The sequence below is a fragment of the Staurois parvus genome, unplaced genomic scaffold (genome assembly GCF_062004578.1).
Source record: "Staurois parvus isolate SC_StPar_1 unplaced genomic scaffold, SC_StPar_1.0 ptg000303l, whole genome shotgun sequence".
Lineage (NCBI taxonomy): Eukaryota > Metazoa > Chordata > Amphibia > Anura > Ranidae > Staurois > Staurois parvus.
In genome coordinates this window covers 4,429,844-4,444,960 of record NW_028318099.1, presented here as the reverse complement: position 1 = coordinate 4,444,960, position 15,117 = coordinate 4,429,844, and the positions used below count along the sequence as shown (strand labels likewise).

Sequence of the window (15,117 nt, the reverse complement as noted above, 5' to 3'; positions counted from 1 at the left end):
CTTCCCTTCTGTTTTTTGACATGTTGACAAATGGTATGTAACTGTGAGAACCTTGCAAGCCCATTAATGAAGAGAGTGGATCTATTAACCCATCATTGGCTATTAAAGATTGCATAGTGCTCCAACAAGATCAGAAGTGGATTGCATTGTGTATGATACCTTTTTGAAGGAATTCATTTTTACTTGTATTTAAGTTGTGTTGAAAGAGGTGAGCCATTTACTTGAAGAGTTGAAGGACAGAGGGTGCGCTGACATCACACTTTTATGCAAAGTGATTTTTTTGTACAAATTTATTTCAAAATTTTTTTTTGCACCTATTGCACCTGATGGTGGACATTAGGGACTTTGTTTATTTGGATTTAATATTTATTATTATGGACACATTGTTTGTGAACTAAGTTGCACAATATTTTCAAAGTGAATATTTGTCGATGCATTTTATACAATATATTATTCTTTTTCTTGTTTTAGAAGGCAGTGTGATATTTTGGGCAATGTTCTGCTGGGAAATCTTGGTTTTGCCATCCATGCGGATGTTACTCTGACACCACCTGCCTAAACATTGTTTCTGATCAAGTATACCCCTTCATGGAAATGGTTCTCTGATGACAGTGGACCGTTTCAGCAGGATAATGCTCCCTGCCACACTCGGGGCGGTTCTAGACTATTTTGCACCCTAGGCAAGACAGCTACTTGCGCCCCCCCCCCCAAAAAAAAAATTAAAAAAACCCCCCAGAAAATATTAAATCATCAAAACACGAAACTGCTAAATTTCTTTTAATTTGCAAAAATAAGCACCATAAGATGCCACTAGCATCAATATTAAAGACAAAATCAGTGTCACGGATGGACTGTGGCTGGCAGTGGCAGGGTAACAGTTTCAGTGAATGGAGGATGATGAATCCACATTCTGAGAGATCCCAGGCTGGAATTCCCCAGGCAATGGGGGGAAATACTGTAAAATGCTGTGACAGCAGGCAGCCCAGCCAACACACCTGAACACCTGAACAAAGCGATCCTACACAGTGACAGATGCAACATAACACACCAACACTGACACAGATCAGCAGGCACTAGAAGAGAAGGAATTGGGATCTTGATGATGTCCTCACTGACACATTGCACATGTGATGGATGGCCGGTCGTGTCACACTCACACAGACACAGGATATCAAAGTCAGACATTACCTTTCTCTTCAGGCGTAGCTCCACCTCTGCTGATGGATGGGAAGAGAAGGGCTGGAACTTCACAGTGATCAGCAGTAACCAGCCAGCTTGCAGTAAGGGACTGAGTCTGAGAGAAAAAGTGGAAGGAGTGGCAGCTCAGGAACTACACTGGCTCCAGACACTGGGCATCTTTCTTTGTCCTTCTCTGTACTCTCTTCCTCTCTGCCACCCCTTCCCTCAGCTCCAGGATCATTCATGACATGGCGGTGTCCCACACAGAGAGAGGGCCGGCCTGTATTGTGCCCAGGTGCCTCTAGGTGGCAGTGCACCCTAGGCAGCCACTTAGTTTGCCTAGTGGAAGCACCAGCCCAGGCCACACTGCAAAAATAGTTCACTAAGGGTTTGAGGAACACAGCAATGGTTTCAAGTTCTGTGTTCTAATTCTCCAAATCTCAATCCAGTGGGGAAAAAAAAGGTTTGATACATGAAAGTTCAACCTTGCAACATACAGGATTTAAAGTGGTTGTAAACCTCAGACATGAAATCTGAACAAAGCACATATTTATAGTGTTTACTTACCTCTCTCCAAAACAGTAAGTGTCATTTCTCTCTGCTGTCTAGTTCCTCTGTTATCAGATCTGAACGGTTCCATTGCCTACAATAGGGTACAACTTATTTATTATAGGTACTGATATAGCGTTGTCAATTTATGCAGTGCTTTACATATATATTGTACATGCACATCGGTTCCTAACCCTCAAAGATTGTACATTCTAATGTCCCTAACTCACATTCATACTAGGGCCAATTTAGATAGGGGCCAATCAACCTACCAGCATGTCTTTGGAGTGGAGTAGTGAAACGTATACCTTTATGGTGCTCTTTCAAGCTATGGATGAAAGGAAAAGGATCACCCCACCGGCAAGTGAGAAGAGGGGAGCATGAGTCCAAGCATTCCAGTGTCAGCCAATACCAGCACAGGGATGGATGCTGCTCAACCGACCCCAGAGTCCAATGTAGAGGCATGGCCTCAGCTGGCTGCTGTACTGGTCACTCCCTCTGATTTATTTCACCCTGCCCACTGGGGCTTGGTCACAGAAGAAGTTGGAGTACACGGAGGAAATCCACACAAGCACAGGGAGATCATGCAAACCCCAGACAGGGGTGGACTGACCATTTGGAAACTCGGGCACTGCCCGAGGGCCCGTGATCAGTAGGGGGCCCCATGAAATGCCACTGGTACCTTTTTTCATAGGCTTTTTTGAGTTAGGGCAAGGACACAGGGGCCCTAAGATCCCCTATTGCCCAGGGGCCCCATGAGTTGTCAGTCCGCCCCTGACCCCAGACAGGTAGGGCTGTGGTTGGAATTCAAACCAACAACCCTAGTGCTGCTAGGTGGAAGTGCTAACCTGTCATGTGATTTGAAACTGTCAAATCACATGACAAGTCCAACTACTGTCAACTAGGGCTTACCGGGGCCAATTTAGACAGCATCCAATTAACCTACCAGCATGTCTTTGGAGTGTGGGAGGAAACTGGAGTACCCGGAGGAAACCCACACAGGCGCAAGGAAAACATGTAGACTCCAGACAGGTGGTGCCATGGCTGGGATTTGAACCAACGACCCTAGTACTGCCAGGCAGAAGTGCTAGTCATTTAGCCACTATGCTGCCCATAGCAGGGGGTATATTTACAAGGCATTTGCCTAGGGTGGCATTTTTCAGGGGGCAGCACTGCTCCCCGAAAGAAGGGACAGAAGAAGGGACGCACGCAGCATGGGGACCAGGTGGCATCCAAGAGAGACTGCGGGCTGCTTGATGGTGTACGTAGAGCCTGACTCTCATTCCAGGGGATGTATGAAGCTGTGAAAGCTGAGTATCTTTCTGTTGAAGGGGGTAGCCGGTGTATGGAGGGTGGTGGTAGTAGAAGGCTGTCTTGGGTGGGGGAGGGGTGGTGTTGGTTGGTGTCAGGCAATCTCAGTGGGGGGGGGTGATTTTTATGGTCCCTAGGGCAGAAAAGAAAAAACGATCACTTGTGCGTTCAGGAGAGGAGTGTTTGGGGAAACAAAAAAAAACAAACACACAAACAAAAATACACCAATGTGTTAATGCTGGGCAAGTTTAGCCACTTAATGGATTCTAATGGTCAGAATAGATTAAAAATTTGGCCAATAAAATGCATTAATGCCAAAAGCGCATAAACACGCACAAACACACATAAATGCTTGTGAAAAGTGCAGCTTGTACATTTTTTTTTTTTTTTTTAAGCTGCTTTTCTCCTGTAAGTAGAAAAGGGGTCCTAAAGAGCACAATGTGTACGAAGCCTTGGATAGACCTACAGCAGCCCAGGGGCAGTCCACCCCTGCACTACCCAAGGGCCCGGGGTCAGTAGGGGGGCCCATGAAATGCCCCTGGTACCTTTTTTTTTTTTTTTTTTTTTAATAGGCTTTTTTTGAGTGTGGGCAAGGACACAGGGGCCCCATAATCCCCTATTGCCCGGGGCCCCATCAGTTGTCAGTCCGCCCAGCAGCAGCCTCTTCTATTGTCACATGAAATGCATCATGAGCAGCACAAATCGGGTGTTTTGAACCCTGTAGACTGGAAGACTGCTTTTCGATGTGTTGTTGTTTCAGATCCAGCGTTTGCAGCCTGTGTCTGAGCAGCATCTGATGTGCTGTGTGGTTTCAGTGTTGCAGCAGGGCTAGTCCCTTCTGGGGAGGCAGTGAGCATGTGCAGTGCAGCCCAAGGTATGTGCATGTCGAGCTGACAGAGAGGCTTGTCTTTGCAATGCCATGTTTGTGTATGTGTGCCATCCACCGGACAGGATCCCGACAGCCTGTGAGCCCCGCTCTGTAATCTGATGTTTTCTTGTTTCTGTTTCAGCCTTCAGAACAATTCCTTCGGCAGCACAGCTGTAACCGAGTAAGTGAAACCTTTCAATCTGCTGTAATATCATTCGAGTAAACAACAATGTATCCGGGGCTGTGTGCTCCAGCCTGATTCTCCTGCACTCCCTGGCTGCTGTCATTGCACATGTCTGACCGACTTTATCCGCAGATCACACACACACACACACACACCAAAAGAAATCGCTCTCTTTTCCACCCTAGATCCTGTATTTGGCTGTCAATCACTTGTAATTAGATCCAGAGGTGCGATTCGCCTGCATTCTGTGTGATTGTGGCGCTTGATGCTACAGGAAACAACAAAACAGGTCGATTCTCCCGAGTCCACTCCGATCCACTCCTAAATGTACATATTGTAGATGTATTGATGTGCAGGGCAGCCTGGTGCAGGAAAATCCTCAGCCATTTCATACCCAACCCCCCCCCCATGTATATATAATTGAATGTAAAATAGGAGACTGATGTTTAATATATATATATATATATATATATATATATATATATATATATATATATATATATATATATATATATATATGCAGCTGGCCAAAAGTGGTTCAAATAAAGCTCAGGAACAAAACTTTAATAGAGCAATCCTTTTTCCCCCACCCACCCACACACACTGGGTGTAGAGACATTACACATCACAATGACAGGTAGCTTGCTTGTACAAGGCAGAGCTCACAATCTTCCCTTCTGCATCCTGCATTCATCGCCTTCGCTATATGGGTTGCACATATGCACCTGATATTTACTGCCAATTTATGAAGACAACAAAATGTATTTGTGCACCATACATTTCAAATGAAAATTCTTGTTACCACAGTTTTGCATATGATGAATATTTAAGGCGTTTAGATAGTGTGTAATGGAAATAATGCAGACAACAGCCATTTTTTTTTTTTTTTTTTTTGGTCCAGAATGATAAAAATCTAAATATTTAGATGAGGTTTGAGTGATTATTGCATTCTATAGACCTCGTTTTAGAGCAAATGATTTTTCCTTACAAGGTCGGATTTAAATGTTTGATACACGTGTTAACAATTGCATTGTTAATGAATTGTTTCAATGGACCATTGAAAATATAGTTTTAATGGATTCAGGCCTTTAGCCTAGGTTCATACTTGAGTGTATTTGAGTCTGTTATCCAGTTTACAGAAACGCACTACAGTCCATTTAACGTGTTTTCCTATGGATCTAGTTCACATCTGTGCATTTTATTTTAAAGGGTCAGGGACATTGTTGCCTGCAGCAGATTGCGTTTTTTTTGCAATAGACTTTAATAGATCTGTACCAAAATGGAATTGTTGCATTTTTTTATGTGTTTTGCATATTTTATTTTTTCTTGCTAATTAGAAAGTATGACAGTTCTGTTCATGTAGTGCAACTCTGATGCGATTTTTCACTCTCTGGTACTCAAATACGGTAGTAGCAAAGTCACATCTGAGCTGCACCAATCCAAAGTTGCACTAAAAGTCACAACCTGAGTTGTATCAAAGTCACTTTGAAGTCAATACTTTCCTATTAGCAAAACCCCCCCACAAAATGCCGCAGAAACATGTAAAAAATACACAGAGGTGTGAACTTAGCCTTAAACAGATTTACACAGTGCTGGTAAATCGTATTGACCAAATCTAGTGTTTTTTTTGTTTTTTGTTTTTTTTTTTAATCTGATACCTTCTACAGTTTACACAGTGATATGTCGGTGATCTCCAAACTGCAGTCCATAGGCCAAATGTGGCCATTTGCTTGCCTTTTATGCGCTTGGGACGCTGTTCTTCCTATTGATGAGTTACTATTCCTCCCATTGACACCATTGATGGTGCACCATTTCCCCTTCTGATACCATTGATGAGGTACCAATCCTTCCACTTACCTCAACAGTGAGGCACCATTCCTCCCACTGACACCGATGATGGGGCACCATTCCTCCCACTGACATCGATGATGGGGTACCATTCCTCCCACTGACATCGATGATGGGGTACCATTCCTCCCACTGACACCGATGATGGGGCACCATTCCTCCCACTGACACCGATGATGGGGCACCATTCCTCCCACTGACACCAATGATGGGGCACCATTCCTCCCACTGACACCGATGATGGGGCACCATTCCTCCCATTGACACCAATGATGGGGCACTATTCCTCCCACTGTTACCAATGATGGGGCACCATTCCTCCACCTACTGGGTACAGGCGTTATGTAATTTTTTAATCCCTTGGACCACCAAGCCTGAAGACCATCTATTCCCACTAATGTGTAAAGTCTGAAAGACAGTAAACTGGCCCTTGGAGATCCCTGATTAAGTGAAAAGTATTTCTAATGTGAGGGAAAGCTTTACTGAGTGAAACATGTTGAGCTATCATTGCTGGTTGCTCCTTATGGGGATGCTGGTTGCCTGGCAGACAAAGTGAGCCTTTTGCTTTAACATTTGAGATATTTAAAGGAGTTCACATTTTCTGAAAAATAAAAAGGTTAAGGAACACCATACACCCTCATAAGGACCCCCTTAATCCCTGGTCCCCGGAGTAATTAACTTGTGTGGAGCTGTTAGTGCCCATGCAGCCCATGTAGTGGTCTAGGAATTTGAAATGCCCATTATTCTCCCTCTTCCAGGATGGATCAGTTCTGTGCCGGCACTGACCAATCAGACTTGCTCAGACCTGTCTCGGAAGTGCTGAATAGAGAAGAGGGAGAAGAGCTGGCATTTCAATCCCCAGTCCACTACATGGGCTGTCTGGGCACTGAAAGCTCTGCTATGCTTTGGAGACCGGGGTGGGGGTTCTAAGGGTGTACGGTGGTAGCTCACTTTAAATTTTTTCTGAAAAGGTGAACTAATGCTTTAACTGGAGCAATTAGTAGATTAGGGGTCTTTACTTCCTCTGTTTTTGTAATTTGTATACTTTTTCTTAGTCAATAGCTTGAGGTATGGAAGCCAGAGACAGCCAAGAAATTAGCATTTTCAGCAGGTGGTCAGCAATGGCAGCCAACATATATTTTTTCCCAGTCCCATCTGCTGTGGTGCCAGACAGGATTTGTAGTTTGTTCATTCATTCACAGATCTCTGTAGCCCCAGAAATCTATACTGATTTTAAAAATGGGCAGCAAGTGCCAGGGAGTAGAGCCACCCACCCGATGTCATGGGGAATGGGAGAGATGAAGGTTGGGGTGCTTTCCAACATGTTTCACCTTAAATTTGGGTATAGCATGCAACATGGTGCTAAAGGTAGAGATAATACTTGGTTTTTGGTACTGAAACCAGACTTTAAATGGGAAAAAGATGCTTGAAGCTAGATTTTAACAAAACGAAACATAACTCCTATAGGATTCAACTTTCCTTACACTGACTAGAGTAAACTCTGAAGCCTGCACCTGTGCAGGAACATTACGTTCCTGCACATCACGTTCCTGCACATCCTCCCTTCTCTTTGTACTGCCCAAATAATCCCAATTTTTCCTTAGCAGGTTGAACTAGATTGCCTTTTTTATCTTACAGAAATAGACCTCTTTCCTAAAACTCTCTCAATATAAAACCTTATACTGCTCTAGGTCTTGTGCACACAATGGGGTTGATTTACTAAAACTGGAGAGTTCAAAATCTGGTGCAGCTTTGCATGTAGCCTATCCGCTTCTAACTTCAGCTTGTTCAATGAAGCTTTAACACAAAAAAAAAAACTGGAAGCTGATTGGTTTCTGTACACAACTGCATCAGATTTTGCATTTTAGTAAATCAGCCCCATTGAGTGTACATTCCTGAGTCTTGAAGCGTAAATTTTCTTGCGTCCAAGGAGCCACGGTGCTGCGTACAGCCACCAATACAAGTGATTGACTGTACACAGCTGGCTGTTTCTAAACGCAGATGGCGTCTGTTGTGTATATGTTCATTTTATATTGGTGGCTGTATGCTGCGCCATGACTCCCTGGGTGCAAGAAGGCACCGGACGTTTTACAATTGTAGTAATTAAGAAAAAAAAATAGAACTTGTATGAACTTGTACTTGAAAAATAGAACTTGTACTCCTAAGCATGACCCATAGCTCCCTGCTATGCTGTGTTGTCAGGAACCAAGAGTTAGTGGAGGTAGTAGAACTACATTTTCTCAGGGTTTCTAGTCCTGGTCTCTAATATGGTGTACTCACACTGGGACTGGTTTAACTGAGACTTGCCCTAGTTTAGTTCTTGGTCCTCCCCGCTTCTGGCCTGCACTGACAATGGGCTATAAGCAAGTGGTCCAGGGCACACTAATGCTAACTAGCCTACAGTGATCCCTGCTTTAGTACATACAGTAATCTAGTCATCCAATGGAGAGTTCTGTGCTCTGACACTCGCACTAAGGGTGCACTTACACTGGCACCTTAAATTGATCCTGGGCGCAATTCAGGCCCTTGGGATGGTTTGTTTGTGTAGTGTGAGTGTTCCGAACTGCACCCAGGATTGGTTAAGCATACCATGTATGGGGCAGGGGTGGACTGACCCTTTGGAAACTCGGGCTCTACCCGAGGGCCCGGAGTCAGTAGGGGGCTCCATGAGCTGCCCCTGGTACCTTTTTTCATAGGCTTTTTTGAGTTTGGGCAAGGACACAGGAGCCCCATGATCCTCTATTGCCCGGGGCCCCCATGAGTTGTCAGTCCGCCTCTGGTATGGGACCATGTGAAAGAGGTGGTCCCGGGCATGGTTAGGTTGTGGTCTGGTACAGTTTGCTTTAGTGTGAGTGCAATCTTTGCCAGAGCACAGAACTCTTCATAGAGGACAATGTAGTGAAGCATGGATCACTGGTCTAGTAGGTAGAGGAGTGTGCCCCGAAACACTTCTTTACAGTCCAGTGTAAGTGCAGATCAGTGGGGAAGGTGGGGGTGAGGGGGATTGATCTCGGGTGCAGTTCAGTTTACCCAGTGTGAATGCACTCTGATGTAAACCATTGAGTGAACAGCACTGGGAACCACCTTTTCCAAGCGCTTCTGAATGCGGTATGCGTAAACAGACCAGGCCTATTCTGAAACTTTTTTTTTTTTGTTTACATTTAAAAATCAGTATTCTTTTGCTAGAAAGTTACTTAGAACCCACAAACATAATAAATTTAATAAATATATATATATAAAATATTTAGTTATTTATTTTTGCAGAGGAGAATAGAGAATAAATTGGTGGTTGTTGCAATTTTTTATTTCACACAGTATTTGTGCAGCAGTTTTTCAAACTATTTTTTTGGGGGGAAAAAATACACCTTCATGAACTTTAATGAACAAAAAAAATTAAGTATATGTAACCCAATTTTTTGTAAAATATAAAAGATGATGTTAGGCCGAGTAAATCGATACCTAACATGTCAAGCTTTAAAATTACACATGCCCATGGAATGGTGACAAACTACCATACTTAATCTCCACAGGTGGCACTTTAAACAATTTTACAGGTTGCCTCACGTGTGGTGTGAAGACTATTTACATATGTGTGTGCAACCTACATATGTGTTCACCTCTGCATGCAAGCACAGGGGTGATGGAAGAGCTTAAAAAAAAAAAAAATTGGTTTTAAAAAAATGTTTTGTTTTTTTTTATTTTTACACTGTCCCCTAAGTTTTATGATCACTTTTATTCCCATCACAAGAAACATCCCCTGTGATAGAAATAAAGCATGGCAGGTTCTCTTTATGGAGACATCTGGGGTCTACAAGACCCTTGGTCTCTCCTCTACCCTTGAAAGATTCCTATAGAAAAAAAAAAAAATAATCTCATGCTTTCCAGAAAAAAAAATCAGTGTTTACATCTGGCCTAATCCGGTCTCTGAACACCTCTGTTGCAAGCTGGTGCAACCCCAAGATCAGACCTCAGGACAGGAGATCCCAGAGGGTTGGGGATATCCCTCTGCTGCCTAAAAAAGCAATCCACCTACTAATTAGCCGCTTGGATTGCATTTACTTTGTAGAGCATTACCAACTGAAGAAAACAATACCGGGGTTATGGCTGATAGCTGCAGCCATAACCCTGGTATAATCCCTACATGTACGTGATTTGGTGTCAAGTGGTTAACCTATCCCATGCAAGGTTTGGAGCACTCGCACTACACAAACGATCTTGCTCAAGGGGGTGAACTGCGCTCAGGACCGGTTAAAATTGTGTGTACTCTAAAGCCTAGTACACACTATGAGAAAATTGGACGACCAACCATTTGATTTTCCACAAAAGTGCAAATCATGATGTAGTCAGAATGGTATTGACTCATAAGAAAATCCTTGGCCGACAAAGGCAAATGTAGCTACATACTAGTGTAGTAGAAGAGGGAGTGTAGGGTTGTTCTATGCGTCTGATCATCTGCATTTTTTTTCTATTCGATTATCTCTGTATGATTACTGTGCATATTAAACAAACAACATTGTGTTCTTGTACAATAAAAAATGTCTACCTTGCACCCTCCATTTTTGTTGTCCAAAAAGTCAGAATCAGCTGTCGAAAGCACTATACCAGGAGTCTCTAAACTGCAAACATAGTGCCAGTTTACTGTCCTTTTGACTTTAGGGGGACCTGATTTTGGCTAGTGAGAGTAGAAAATGTCCTGAGCTCTGGATCAATGAGAATAAACATGGCCTCAGGGTTGGTGGTCAGGAACAGGAGGAGTACTGGCCCAACAATGATATTAGTGGAGGGAATAGTAACCCATCATTGTTATCAGTGCAATAAATAGTGTCTCATTGTTGGTGTCAGTGGGAGGAATAGTGCCTCATATCTTTGGGAAGAATAGTGACCCAGAGTCCAGATAAAGGCTAGCAAAAGGCCACATCTGGCCTTCTGTCCGCAGTTTGAAGACCCCTGCACTATACTAACGATTAGATAATTGGCCGATTATTCCTTGTACGGACATTTTCGTACTATTTTCTTAGTTTTTCTTTAGTTGGTTTCTCTTAGTTGCACTTAAAGGAGAGGTATAAGTGTTAATTGATTCTAATTAATAATTTCACCAGTTCTTCATTTCAAACAAATATCCTGCCTTTCTGTCATTCTGAAGGTGCTCAATAAGTAAAAATATATCTTGTTGAAGGTAATGAGGCACATCAGTGTTTTCTACCTGCTAAAAAGCTGAAGCAGTTGTGATGATGACCTTTCAAGTAATCCGTCGTCTCTCGGCTTCCTGCCAATCTCGGCTTGTTTGCCTCCTAAGCTTTAAAATAGTTGCTGTCAGCATCCACACTTCCCACACTTTTGGCCCCTATTGGCACTCATGCATCCCTATTTCTATGAGTCTAGATCAACTAGTTTTTTTTAATTGTCTCACGTAGTTTTGCTTTTAAGTGTCTGTGGAGTACTGACTGATTATGTGAAATGCATTATCTTAGTACTTAATGTAATTATGTAATACTCCAACTGATAACATTCATGATAAAAACAAACATACTGTAAAAAAGGAAATAAACACAGTGTTTATTTACAGTATATTAACCTCTTGAAAAATAAAAACAAATTTTAATGCCTGAACCTAGTTTTGCAACTTTGTCATGTTAGTAAAACTGTACACATCATTGTAACTATTTGGCATCCAGGTAAATTATACCTTGTGTTTTTCAGGAGAAATTGGCCCTTTGTTGGTGATTTTTATTATCAAATATAAACTGGCCCAAAATAAATAAAATACATTTAGCTGTATATTTCTTGCCATTACCATGAACATCACTAAAAAAAAAAAACAAAATAAAAATTCAACTCCTGATATTCATGACCATATGTGTTTATAATTTTTGTCTTTACCTGTAATAGAGACCAGAAACAATAGTATGGATTTAGCGTCTCTTTTTTTTTAATCTTACCTAAACGCACTGATTCTAAATTAACAATTAAAAAAAAAATCCTACCTTAAAACATGCTGACCCTAACTGTGACCTTTGCCATTGATCCTGACAGTAACCTAGACCAAGCCATGATCTAACTATTTTTTTGTTTTTGTTTACATTATTCGCCTTTCTCTATGAGCAATGCCCTTTACACATGGAGCGGTTCTGCTTGCTCAACGGGGACATCTGTCCACTGATCCCCACTGAGCAAGCAGATAACAGGTCTATGTCCGCTCCGCTTATGCAGAGCGGACGCGTACACAGCCCGCTGTCCTCTATCAGCTGTCGGATGGAAACCTGTTTCCATCCAACTGCCATCTGATTCAATCTGCTAGACGGATGGGGATCAGTTCCCCATATGTCTGTTTTTAGCGGACAGGATCAGATGGGATGCAAGCGGGTATAAACAGCCATGTCCATTTACATCTGCCACTCCATAGAGAGCAATGGAGCATCCAGTCGTGTCCGCTAGAAAAACTGACAGACAGACCCAGTTGGTCTGTCTGTTTGAAAGAGGCCTAAGGCCCTTATCGCATGGGCAGACCAATAGGCTCCACCTGTCAGGTTTTTAGGTGGACTCGGTCAAACCCTCCATTCTCCTCTATAGAGCAGCAGGTATAAAAGGACATGTGTCTGTTTACAGCCGCCCACATGCAATCTGATCCACTAAAAACGGATGGGGATTTGATTGGTTGGCAGTCAGGTGTAAACGGACAGGTGCATAAAAGTGGCCACCCGCCCAAGTCTATAACTGGCTTATGAAGCAAGGACACATAAACAGGCATCACATAGTGAAAAAAGGGGGAGAGAACAATGTTCTTGGACAACTTGCCAGCCAGCTTGCTAACAACCGAATTAACCTGTCTAACAGTATGCGTTTATAACAGGGGTTTAGTTAGCACACATTTGCAAATACATACGTAAGCCACAGAGCCACGACACGGCACCCTGATCATCTGTGGTCCTAACTCTAAAATTTGTGAGTCCCCATAGTAGAGGCACATGCATTTAATGGATAGATCAAGGGCAGGTGGACCTGAGGGAGCCACCCCTCTTAAAGGCAAAGGAGTGCACTGGACCCCAGCATGTAGCACAATGTTTGATTTTTTGGTACGTGGGTGCACTAGGACCCTGGTTGCCATTGTGCTACATGCTGGGGTCCAGTGCACTCCTTTGCCTTTAAGAGGGGTGGCTCCCTCAGGTCCACCTGCCCTTGATCTTTTCATTAAATGCATGTGCCTCTACTATGGGGACTCACAAATTTTAGAGTTAGGACCACAGATGATCAGGGTGCCGTGTCGTGGCTCTGTGGCTTACGTATGTATTTGCAAATGTGTGCTAACTAAACCCCTGTTATAAACGCATACTGTTAGACAGGTTAATTCGGTTGTTAGCAAGCTGGCTGGCAAGTTGTCCAAGAACATTGTTCTCTCCCCCTTTTTTCACTATGTAAACGGACAGGTGGTCTGTTTACATCAGACCACTCATAGAGGAAAGTGGGCTTTGTCAGTGTCCTCTCTACATAAGCGGAGTGGACATGGAGCAGCCATCTGCTTACTCAGTGGGAATCAGTGATCAAATCCCCCACTGAGCAAGTGGACTCCTCCCGGAGTCTGCCCCGTGTGTATGGGGCATTAAAGATAAAATGTATTCTTTTCATCGTTCAGAGGAGAAAGATAATACAGGGGTGGGTTTTACTGGGTAATCACTGTGATAGCACATTACAGGCTATTAGAGCGTTCATGTGTCCTTGTGGCTCCTGACCCTTAGTGTTAGACTAGGAACTGTCAGTGACAGCTCAGTCTCTGTGCCGTGAAACGTAAATATGCAGCTTCTCAGAAGAAGGCCCACCTATGTTATGCCACATAAAGTACATGTGAACTTGGCATAAACAGATAATATTTGCAGTGGAATTCAAACTGTATATCTTTAGTCAAAACTTGTAAGAAATGTAGAAGAACTTCTTTTACAAGTGAGACCTGAAGAACGAGAGAAAATCTCTCTGAAGTGAGGGGATATCACTTCTTGGAGAGCTATCATAATAAGAGTTGCCCTCATTGAAAGAGTTTCCTCCACCTGTATGATAACACCCATAAACATTTGATTTCTCATCACTTCTTGTCTGAGGACAATGGTAGCGAGTCCTGAATCTCCTAGCAAGGACCCAGACAGCAGTGAATAGTTTAAGAGTTTCTGATTCTTCCTATTGTAGACTAACTTTTAAACTGTTTATTGGAGATTCATAATGAAAGATGCGAAGACTATTTTTTTGCGCACAACACATGAACCAGGGCTTAGTCATTCCATTGCGGCGTTTAATGCGCCCACTGCATGTTATATCACACTTTAACATGCTTTGTATTAAGACTTCCCGTTCATTATGAAAGACTATGAGAAATGGGAGTAACTGAAGCTGCACACGGAAGTTAAAAAAAACACTGCTTTCATGGGCATCTGCTTTTTTTTATACCTCTGCATGTTAGCTGCATGCACATGCAGGTATTTAAGCATTCCCGGAGAAGTGTATTTCTGCTTTAAGCGGTTTTTATGCTTATGCACGCATGAACATCAAAAATGTGTGTAAACAAGTGTTAACTCACTCTAGTGGCTAGAACAATGGATTCATTTACAGGCTTTATTTGACCCATGTACTGTATGTGAAGGGTCTTTAGATCTGGTGAGAGTTCATAAGACCCTACAGACTTTGATTTTAGATTGACATATTTAACATTGGTTTCTGATTTGTATTTAGAATAACTGAATATCCTGGCCAATGGAATGAGTTTACCTGCATATGCCTGTAAATGGCATGTGCTTAGTTATGCACCAAAACCAGCATTTTTCAATATGCCCGTGTGCATGAGGCCTAAGATTTGTGGTTAGGATTTTTGGTTCTCTTGGCTACCTAAAGCTACCTTTCACTGCTAGGGGAAACAGAGTCTGACTTTGCCTGCAGAGCAAGATGTCCTGTAGAAGAGCCAAACCTTCTGCTTCTTAGTTAACAACCTCCCAATGACTGGGTATATACCATGTCTCCCCCAATGAAACACTAAAGAAATCAAATTTATAGTGAGTACAAATTGTGGTTTTGTTTTTTGTTTTTTGTTTTTTACCAACAGATGTGTTTGTTACATGCTAAAGTGTAATGTCTTTACGGACCAGAGAAAAAGATTTCAAACTGCAACAACTTGTCTGAGATTAGACATGTCTTTTTC

At 42.7% G+C, this 15,117-nt stretch overlaps 1 protein-coding gene across 4 annotated transcripts in view; it reads left to right on the top strand.

The window, feature by feature from the left end:
- The first annotated feature begins 3,906 nt into the window (after positions 1-3,906).
- FAM13C (family with sequence similarity 13 member C) overlaps positions 3,907-15,117 on the top strand; it is a 185,134-nt gene continuing 173,923 nt past the window's right edge. For 3 of the 4 annotated variants that reach the window (XM_089683152.1, XM_089683156.1, XM_089683157.1), the window contains exon 1: positions 3,908-4,088. In XM_089683152.1, coding sequence (XP_089539278.1) covers positions 4,027-4,088 — 62 coding nt within the window. In that variant the 5' untranslated portion in view covers positions 3,908-4,026. Of the gene's footprint in view, positions 4,089-15,117 lie in introns of all 4 variants that reach the window. The other variant, XM_089683151.1, reaches the window with a different exon arrangement.